The sequence below is a fragment of the Lipotes vexillifer genome, unplaced genomic scaffold (assembly GCF_000442215.2).
Source record: "Lipotes vexillifer unplaced genomic scaffold, Lipotes_vexillifer_v1.1 scaffold648, whole genome shotgun sequence".
NCBI lineage: Eukaryota > Metazoa > Chordata > Mammalia > Artiodactyla > Lipotidae > Lipotes > Lipotes vexillifer.
The window spans coordinates 2,708,810-2,719,927 of NW_006797096.1; the positions used below are offsets into that span (position 1 = coordinate 2,708,810).

The 11,118-nt window shown below is 35.4% G+C and overlaps 1 protein-coding gene across 1 annotated transcript in view; it reads right to left on the reverse strand.

Moving 5' to 3' along the window:
• ALS2 (alsin Rho guanine nucleotide exchange factor ALS2) overlaps positions 1-10,812 on the reverse strand; it is a 20,778-nt gene extending 9,966 nt beyond the window's left edge. Inside the window, exons 1-6 of the mRNA XM_007469220.1 lie at positions 10,648-10,812; positions 9,394-9,505; positions 9,112-9,189; positions 5,237-5,370; positions 4,180-4,347; positions 554-671 (exon numbers count right to left, since the gene is read on the reverse strand). Of these exons, the coding sequence (XP_007469282.1) occupies positions 554-671; positions 4,180-4,347; positions 5,237-5,370; positions 9,112-9,189; positions 9,394-9,505; positions 10,648-10,769 (732 nt within the window). The 5' untranslated portion in view covers positions 10,770-10,812. The remainder of the gene's footprint in view (positions 1-553; positions 672-4,179; positions 4,348-5,236; positions 5,371-9,111; positions 9,190-9,393; positions 9,506-10,647) is intronic.
• Between the last annotated feature and the right edge of the window lie 306 nt (positions 10,813-11,118).

An 11,118-nucleotide genomic window follows, 5' to 3' on the forward strand; every position in this document is an offset into this window, starting at 1 on the left:
AAAAAAAAAAAAAAAAAAAAAGAAAGGTTCTAACATACCATAAACATCATGAAAAATATATGAAATGTTACTTTCCAGAAAACTGAATAATGACAGTTGATTATGCTCTGAAACAATCACTGTTCAGTTCTCTTGATTTCTTCTAATACTCCTTCCTGCACCCCCATGTCAATACATGTCATTCTTTAAATTGTGGGCTGATCTCACAGGGTTTGAGAAGGAAGCAAAGACAGCATAACCATGGGGTGAAGGCAGCATGCTTTATTTATACAGTCTCTAGTTTGCTAACGTTACAAACAAAAAGTCATTATAAACTCTGACCCTAGATGTCCAGAACCCCCTTGAACACTTTACAAAACTTATAAAGTTCTATCATAATAGATCAATCTTTAGGGAGAAATGTGCTTTTAGTAGTCAGAGAACTAACAAAAGACGTACCTCGACAGCAAAAACAGAATATGAGTAACAATAAGCTGTGAGTACATTTGAATGATATATCATGTCAGTTGTATCATTAATTCACAAGGCTGGTATGGTTTTGACTCTTGTTTACCTTTATTAAATATTTCTTGATGTCATCATATTTCTCCACAGAGAAGGCACCAACATGCTGAGGAATGAATTCCAAACTCTCTAGTGTCTGAGTCTGTGAACGACTTAATATTTCTGGACTGTAAAAAGAGAAAAGAAAGCCTATCATATATTTCAGGAAAGCAAGATAATTGTAAGTGCACGTGAAGCACAGTCACCAACTAAGGATGAAACGGAGCATCTAGCACAGTGTTCAGCCCAAATGTGTGCATAACTGGTAACTGACCTGCTGTTAGGTTTATGCAACAGTCATTCAAAGTAACATTTAATGTTACTCCACACCAACCACAATAAATTAATGAAGATGTTGCACCAATAGAAACCATGGTGTTGGAAAATACTATAACGTTAGCTTGAAGAGAAAACTGGCGATAGACTTGTTAGTGATAATAAAAATGGAATAAAGGGGAGAGGGAGAGCTAAGGATTAAGGAAAATAAATCAAATGGCAAAGGCTGAAATGGAAATGAGCTCAAGAAGTAAGGAGATAATGTGGATGCCACAACAGTGGTGCGGTAAGCACACAATGGGTAAAAGGGAAGCTCCGGATGAAGAGGCTAAGATAAAACACATACTAGTCATCAACTGAAATTTTTGGTAATGGCACTCTATTAGATTACAATCAATGAGAAATTAGAAACAGTGCACAATTATCATTATGATACTGATTTAGATAAGCAAATAAGACCTTTGTGGCAGCAATGTGGTTTTATACAAAAGTTCTTTCATTCTTACTTCTTGGAAACACCCAACAAGAGTTAACCAAGGTTAACTGTAGGGCTCAAGTCTCAATGCCTATGCACATGGGCTCTATCAGAGAAGGGTGACCAACTGCATCCCACACAAGGGCAGGTCCACAGCTTTAATCAATCCTGGGAGTTTCCATTTTTTCTACTGATAGAAAGAGTAGGAGGTAAAAATTATAAACTTCATGAATGAAACACTAATCAATTCCCATTTATCCCAAACACAGGAAAAAACAAAACAAAACCTTCTTCCTATACTATAGGGATTAGCAAGTTCTTTAGATATGAATGCTAGTCAATGCCTGCAGAAGTGACTGGCCAAGTTAAATAAGGAAATATGAAGAATGGCAGATGGAGAAAAACAAAAGCAGGAAAAAGGAAAAGGAGAAAAGGAAAGAAAATAAGAAAAAAGTAGAAAAAGAGAAACGAAAAGTACATCTGTAATTTTTCTTTCAGCACTTCAAAATTGTTGTGCGACTTCCTTTTGACCACCAAGGTTTCTGACAACAAGTATGCAGCCATTTGAATTGCTGTTTTCACATACATAATGCAAAATTTTTCTCTATCTGCTTTCAAGATTTTTTTCCTTCCAATTTGAATGTAATGTGTCTGTACATGGATATCTGTTTTTTTCTAGGATACAGTTTGTTCAGCTTCTTGAATGTGTAGGTTTATGTCTTTCACCAAACTTGGGAACCTTTCAACCACTATTTATTCAAATATTTTTTCAGCCCCACAATTTTTCTCCTTTCCTTCTGGTATTCCAAGGACACAAATATTAGACTCTCAGGTCCTTAGAGCTCTATTCACTTTTTTTTCACGTTCTGTTGTTCATTTTAAATAATTTCTACCAATCTGTTTTCACATTTACTGACTCTTCTGCTGTAATCTCTAATTTGCTACTGACCCCACCCAGTGATTTTTAAAATTTTGGTTACTGTATTTTTCAATTCAAAAATTTTGATTCGGTTCATCTTTGTATCTTCTATTTCTTTGCTGATACTTTCAATTTTAATATTTGTTTCAAGGATGTTTGCAATTGCTCATTTGAGCATTTTTATAATAGCTGCTTTAAAGTTCTTGTCAGATAATTCCAAAATCTATGGTAGGGGGTTGTTGATGTCTATTGATTGTCTTTCCCCAAATGAGTTGAGGTTTTCATGGTTCTTTCATTGCCACGTAATTTTGGTTTATTTCCTGGACGTTTTGAGTATTATGTTATGAGATTTTGGGTCTTGTTTATTTCCTAATGGAGAATGTTGCCATCCATAACATAGTAAACATAGTAGAACTGAAACTGTTATCTTTACAAGGACCTGCTTATAAAGTTGGCCCTTGGCTGGTACCTGGGAACTAAGCTTTCTAAAAGTTCCCTATACTAATATGAAACGCTTCCTAACTGATAAGGATATTTTGCTGTCCGTAGACTGTACTAAAGTGATTTGTGGTGAACATCTGCTTCCTTCTGGGACTATGGAATTTTGGTAGTTGCTAAGCACAGGATGCCTATGTGACTAGTCCCCAGTAAAAATCTGGGGCACTGCATCTCTGATGCGCTTCCCTGAGCAGAAACATTGTGTATGTGTGGCTGCATTTCACTGCTCTGGGAGAGAGTGTGCTCTGTGTGACCCCTCACAGAAAGGACAGAGCATGGGAAGCTTGCACATGGGTTCCTCCAGACTCTGCCTGTGTCTTCTTCCCTTATGACTGGGCTGTGGAGCCTTACTGTGTTGCTGTAATAACTCTTAGGTGTGAGTACGACTATATGTTGAGTCTTATGAGTCTGTCTAGTGAATCACTGAACGTGTAGGTGATCTTGGGAATCTCTGAAACAGCTGATACTTTTGTTTCAGCCATCTGTGGGCTGTGGCTCCAATGTCAGTTCACTTCTCAAGGGCTTTGCAGTCCTATCTGGGTCTTTCTGTGAGTACCACTGAGGTGTTAGTCTGGGACCTAGGTGGAAGTCAACTTAGTAGCTGAGTTCTCAAAGTGTTTGGCTGATTCAGATCAAATCCATGCATGCAGGTCTGGGGTGAATCCAGGAGTTCATAAACAACTTTACAGGGTTGTTTTCCAGAGCTCCTCTCTTTCCATGACCTCCTCAGCATTTTCTGATTCCCCTTGTAGGTCCTCCAGCCAGAAATTGCCCACTTCCATGAAGTGGTAGGAGGATAGAGAGAGAGGCCAAAGAGCAATGAGGTTTGGCCAGGACTCTTGGACCTGATGATTCATCAAGGGAGAAGAAGGGTCCACTCCTGCAAGAGTGCTGCTCCTGCACGCATCCTGCTTCATGGCTGCTCCAGCCACAGCCAGCACTGCCCCTGCCAAGTGCCTGCAGGCTGAGGCATGAGAAAGTGGAGAAAGAGGAGAGAGAGAAAACCCAGTGTACCTCCTCCACTCTATCTGAGCTTTAGGAAGTCTCTTTTCTGCATCTTGAGCCAGAAAGAGAGGGGTTTTTCTGGATCTCTGTCTGTCTGCACCACAGTGCCTGCTTCTAGTTTCAGGTTATACTGGGTTTAGGATGAGGAATATTGAAGTTAAGAAACCCAGTAAACTCACCACTGGTTGGGTGGTACTCTAAATTCAGCTGCTCTTCCCCAAAACACCTGCTGATATTTACTTTTCAGAGTTTCAAATAAATGTCCATGCATTCTGCCTAGGTTTTATAGTTGAGTTCAGTAGCAAATACAAGGAGGTGTGTTTTATCCATCCTTACCCAGAAGTACATAATTGACTTTTAAGTTATATTTAAAAACTAAATGTGGGAAGCCTTGACAACTTACTGGTTTTAAGTTTCGTCTTCCTACCAGGCTCTGTCCTATGCTGGGAAGGCATTCACGCACCTGTCTCTGTGTTGGCGCCGACTGGTAGTCAGGGCCACAGCAATATTGTCCCACGCTTTCCAAACTTCCCCTTGGCCTGGGTTCTCACAGCCAAGCTGATGCCAACATTCATCAAACACTGCTTTCCACTTCTCATCAGCCGGCACTGCCAGGTTTCCAAGCTTCCTGCTAATAAGGTCATGTCAGCCTCTCATTAATCACTTATTTTGTGCAAAAACCCTGAAGAACAGAAACTTTCTAATATACAACTGCAAATACTTCTGTGACAAAAACTGCCTAAACTGATGGTGGTTCCATTGTTTAAAAATTGAATAAAAATTTAAACGGATGGTTTTTAGCTACTTAGTGTTTATTAGATATGAATTAAGTAGGAAGCACATCAGAACTGACTCCTTTGCTTTCTACATTTCCATAGAATTGATGTTGTAAAATTGATCCTTGCTAAAATGAGGACTTCCTGTGCCTTGCACATCTTATACTGAGAACTGTGAAATGCATTACATACTGGGTTCTAAAAATACTAAGAATAAACATGGTACAGAAAGTATATAAAGCTCCCATGAAAACAAAGAATCTGAGATGCTATCAAAATACAAAAGCAAAGCTAAAGCTAGAAACAATAAAGGGAAATAAACATGCCAAAAACTTGGAGGAAAAACATCATACACTTAAAGACTTTGACTTTTCCCAATATATGCAGCGTATTAGTGTATATATAGGATTGACCTTTACTTTTCAAAATCAAGTTGTGCAAGGCTTCCATTTAAAAATCTCTCTTTCAATCAACTTGGATACCTGCACCATTAACAGTAAGATTATTCCCGCACACAGAACTTTCATCATTTTAAACATTTAAGCTCTACAGCTATAAACTAAGCCAAGAATACAGATTTAGCTATCTATAGCAGTTTCAGTTTACAATTCAAGGTTATTCATTGTTTAAAGACAAAAAGAATTAAAAAACTTGTCCTGCATTTGAAATATTAACCAGCTTTGATAAAAGCAAGACAACTCAAAACATTCAATAATTAATCCATAATTAACACTAGTTACTCACAAAACTTTAGGTCTGTCTTTATCACTCTCATACAGACTAGGCTTAAAGTACGTTCCAGTGATTTTTATCCCAGATCCCCATTCTCCACTAAAATAACCTTCAATGTAGTCTCCATTTGGCATAGTCAATGTTCCCTAGGTAAAGTCAGAAAAAATGTGGAATTAGAGGAAATATTTTCAATCTTAAAAATCAAGAAAAAAAAGCACTAAATGGTTAACATTTTCATTTTTAACTAGTCCCTAATTCTTTTTAAAAAGCTGTGTACATGCATGTGCAAAAAGAGTGTGTGAAAACAATCCATGGATTAAAGAAAAATCACAGGAAAAATTGGTAAAATATTTTTACCTGAATGAAATGAATACACAACTTATCTAAATTGATGCGACGCTACTAAAGCAGTACTTAGAGGCATATTTAAAGCTGTAAACATTTATATTATAAAATAAGGAAGATCTCAAATCAGTAATCTAAAACTCCACCTCACAAAGTTAGAAAAAGCAAACTAAACCCAAAGCAAGGAGATAATAAAAATTAGAGCAAAAATCAATGAGACAGAAAACAGAGAAAAATGAATGAAGCCAAAAGTTGCTTCTTTGAAAAGATATACAAACTTGACAAACACTTAATAAGACTGATCAAGAAAAAAAGACACTTAACTAGATCAAGAAAAAAAAAGAGAGAAAACATAAAATTACAAAATCAAGAAATGGGACATTACACCAACCTTACAAAAATTAAAAAGGTTAGAAGGGAATACCAAGAGAACAACTTTATGCCAATAAATTAGGTAACTTAGATGAAATAGAAAAATTCCTTAAGAGGAACAAATTACCAAAAGTGCCTCAAGAAGAAATGAAAAGTCTGAATAGACTAATTAGAAGTAAGGAAATTAGAAATTAAAAACCTTCTCACCAAGTAATGCTCAGGCCAAGATGATTTCACTGGTGAATTCTCTAAAACATTTGAAGAAGCAATAATAACACTAAGGCTTTACAAATTCTTTCCAAAAATGGAGAAGGAGGGAACCCTCCCCAACTCATTCTTTGAGGCCAGTATTACCTCAGTACCAAAGACAAACATCATGAAAAAAGAAAACTATAAACATAATAAACACCTCATAAATATAAATGTAAAAATCTTCACCAAAATATTAGCATGAATTCTAGCAATATATAAAAAGGATTATATGCCATGACCAAGTATGATTTATCCCAGGAAAACAAGGTTGCTTTAACATCAGAAAAGCAGCCAATATAATATGCTGTATTAATAGCATAAAGAACAAAAACCACATAATCATCTCAATAGACACAGAAAAAGCCCTTTGACATAATCTAAAACCTGTTCATAATAAAAAAACTCTCAGCAAACTAGGAATAGAAAGGAACTATCTCAACCTGATGAATCTATGAAAAATCTTTAGCTACATTATACTTGATGGTGGAAGATTTAATGCTTTTCCCCTAAAACAGGGAAAAAGGCAAGGATGTCCACTCTTACCACTTCTATTCAACATCTACTAAGAGTCTAGCCAGTGCAGTCAAACAAGAAAAAAAAATCCTTCCAGATGGCAAAAGAAGAAGTAAAACTGTCTTTAGTTGCAGACAACATGATCCTGGATGCAAGAAATCCTAAGAAATCCATTAAAAAAAATCCTACTAGAACTAATACATAAATTCAGCAAGGTTTCAGGCTATAAGAACAAAATACAAAAATCAATTGTATTTTTATATAATAGCAATGAACAATCCAAAAATAAAATTAAGCAAACAATTCTCTCTATAATAGCATCAAAAAGAATGCTTAGGAATAAATTTAACCAAAGATATGCAAGAGATGCACATTGAAAACTCCAAAACATTGCTGATGGAAATTAAAGACCTAAATAAATGGAGAGACATTCCACATTCATGGATTGGAAGATTCAATATTATTAAGATGGTAATTCTTCCCAAATTGATCTGTAGAGTAAAAATAATCCCTATAAAAATCTCAGCAGGCTTTCTGCAGATTTTAACAAGCCAGTCCTACAACTTATATGGAAAAGCAAAGGATCCAGAATAGCCACAATTACCATAAAAAAGAACAAAGTTGGAAAACTTACACTTCCTGATTTCACAACTTACTAGAAATCTATAGTAGTCAAGACAGCATGGTACTGGCATAAGGAGAGACATGTAGATCAATGGAATATAATTCAGAGTCCAAAAATAAACACATTTTATAATGAATTAACTTCAACAAAGGTGTCAAGAAAATTCAATGGGAAAACTTGCTGACGCAATTGGATACCCACATGCAAAAAGATCAATTTAGACTTTTAATTCACATCATACACAAATGACCTCAAAATGAATCATAGACCTAAACATAAGAGCTAAAACTATAAAATTTTTCAAAGAAAACACAGAAGAAAATCTTAGTAATCTTGAGTTAGGCAAAGATTTCTTAGATATGAAATCAAAAGCATAATTCATCATAAAGTTTTTTTGATAAACTGGACTTCATTAAAATGAAAAACTTTAGTACTTCAAAAGGCACTATTAAGAAAACAAAAAGACAATTCAAAAAAACAAAAAACAAAAAGACAAGACACAGACTACAAGAAAATATTTGTGAACCCTGTATCTGATAAAGAATTTGTATCCAGCCTATATAAAGAAATCCTTAAAATTCAATAAGACTATAAACAAGCAAATTCTTAAAATATCAAAATATCTGAATATACATTTCATCAAAGAAGACAGATGAATGGCTAGTAAGTACATGAAGATATGCTCGATAATGAGTCTATGAAAGTCAAAACCATATCACTTTACACCCACTAGAATGACAAAGAGGAAAAAAAGAAAATAAAAAATACTGGCAAAGATGTGAATAAATTAGAATCCTCATACACTGATGATGGGAATGTAAAATGATGCACTCACTTTGGAAAACAGTTTGGCAGTTTCTTAATATGTTAAACATCAATTTTCCATACAACCCAGCAATTGCACTCCTAGGTATCCACCCAAGAGAAATGAAAACACATGTTCACACAAGAAGTTTTAAATGTAAATGGAACAGAAACAGACTCACACATACAGAAAACAAACTTGTGGTTACCAAAGGGGAGTGGATGGTATAAGGACAAATTAGGGGTATGGGATTAACAGATACAAACAACTATATATGAAATAGATAAGCAATAAGGATACACTGTATAGCACAAGAAATTATACCCATTACCCTGTAACAACCTATAATGTAGTATAATCTGCAAAAATACTGAGTCACTATGCTGTACACCTGAAACTAACACAATATTGTAAATCAACCATATTTCAACTAAAAAAAGAAGAAAAGAAGAAGTTGCAGTCAACCTCAGTATATACACAGTAGCCCAAAGTTGCAAACAGTCTAACGTTGGAAATAATCCAATGCCCATCAACTGGTGAAGGGATAAACAAAATGTGGTTCTTATTCAGTAATAAAAAGGGATAAAGTACTGCACATGCCACAATATAGATAAACCTCAAAAACATACTAAATGTGAGAAGCCACAGGGAAGAGAATACTTGTTATATGATTCCAATTATATGAAAGGACCTGAAAGGGCAAATCTATAGTTATAAAGTCCATCAGAGGTTGTCTGGGACTGGAGGTGGAACCAGGGAGTGACTGCAAATGGGCAGGAGATGGTGAAGGAAATCTTTTTGGGTGATGGAAGTGATCTCAAACTGGATGGTGGTAATGGTTGCACAGCTCTGCGTATTTACTAAAAATCACTGAAATGTATGCTTAAAACAGGTGAATTTTATTATAGGTTAGCTTTGTTAAAGGTCAGGAAAAAATTAGTAAAAGATTATCAGAGAAAGACAGAAGTTTCCAACCTTTCCACTCAGGGTCCAATCATCTGAAAATTCTCCCTCATAGATAGTATCATCTTCAGAAAGTAAAACTCCATTTCCCTATGTGAAGAAACAAAACAAAAATCACAACACATAAAACACACAGTAACTTAGGATACCCACAGTCACATCCCCCAGAGCCTTACATAATCTTAAGACAAGAAAAATAGTACTAGGAAAGGTAGAACACTAATAAAAAGATGAGTTAAGGACATAGGAATTTCAAAAAGTCAAGAGTAACTATATGTAAAATATTCCACTCACCATCATTTTATTAAGGTGGAAGTTGCCTTCATAGTATAATCCAAACTGGGTAACTACCACACCATTCCCTTGACATACATCATCTTGCCACATGCCCATGTACTTCTCCCCTCTGCAAAGAAATAGGAGAAAAAAAAAAGAAATGAAATAAAAAATCAATGATGATAAAGATGAGGTGGGGAAAAAAACAATTATCACATGGGAGGTACCAAGCATCACCCCTAGGTTGGTATCTGTTCCATTTCTCTAGTCAAAGTGGTCAACTCTGTCTCCTCAAACACAGGACAATGTGATTGTAAAATATATCCTACTCAGAGCAATGTTCTCTCAGGAATTTAACTTTATAGTCTACCAGACGTAGATCTGTATATACTTCCAGTACTTCCTTGATAACTTTAAAATATTTAATTAATGCCAAGAATTCAACTCTAAATAATGTCATCAAAATGAGTTACTCAAAAGGTAGGCTCAAACCTATGCACAATATTTTCTCACCCAAAAGTTTACTAACTTAAAAGAAATGGGATTTATCATAAAAGAAGGTTCATTCTTCACCTACTCAAACATCGAGAAATTTTACTAATCTCCACTAAAAAAATTAAAATTAGTACAAACTGCCCGTTAAATAATCATGGATTTTAGTGATAACAGCAAAAATTTTTAAATCACACATTATGACAATAATATGAGAGGAAGAGTATATATTTAGTCCAAAAGCAAATCAGGCCAAACCAAATACAGAGGCAAAAGAACTATATTTCTCCCCAAGGTTTAGTTAATTGAATTTAACCAAGCTTGATTCCTGGGTTGCTGGCATGGTTACAAGTCTCTAACCTGATAGGAAGACCTAGGCAGAAAGGTGTTTAGATACTATTCTATGACCCCAAAAGGGAATTTCCACTGATCCTTCTAACCTTTTACTCCTGTTACCTACTGACTGCATTAAAGGTATCTCTCTGTATAACAAAGATTTGGTAGCCTCTTTGAGACACTAAAAGCTTTTTATGTGTGAAGCTTTAAGGAAAATGGCACCAATGTTAATTCTGAATCATCTTGATCTTGTAAGGAAGTAACCTGTTGTTTGGTTCACAAACAAATGCATAAAATGACACCTGACAACTCTGTCTTATTAAAAATGTTCGAAGTATTGTCAAATTAAGGTGCTCAGCCTTCATAAAATCATCAGTTTTTGGAGAAGCAGAGGAAACTTATCCTCTCATGCTAAACTGTGAGATTAGAAGCAGGATACTGTACCTAGTGATATCATCAAAGACACCGTATCCTGATTTCTTATCCATTACCCACTGGCCAATGAACATACTGGGAGAAGATGAAGTCAACTTTCCACTTCGTAGGAGACCATGACCATGACGCATGTTATCTTGAAAACAGCCTTCAAAAACTTCACCAGAGGCGTAACTGTGGTTAGAAAGAATGAATAAAGATCACAAGCACATTGAGTTCTGATGCTTATTTTTACAAAGTTTAGGAAATTCAAAATTATACTCATGTCTCACCGGTAGCTGTAATTATTTGTTCATACGACTATTTTTCACCAATCAAAAAATCCCATTTTTGTTTTTTTTTCCTCATGGCTTTTTTTAAAAAAACATCTTTATTGGAGTATAATTGCTTTACGATGGTATGTTAGTTTCTGCTTTGTAACAAAGTGAATCAGCTATACATATACATCTATCCCCATATCTCCTCCCTCTTGCGTCTCCC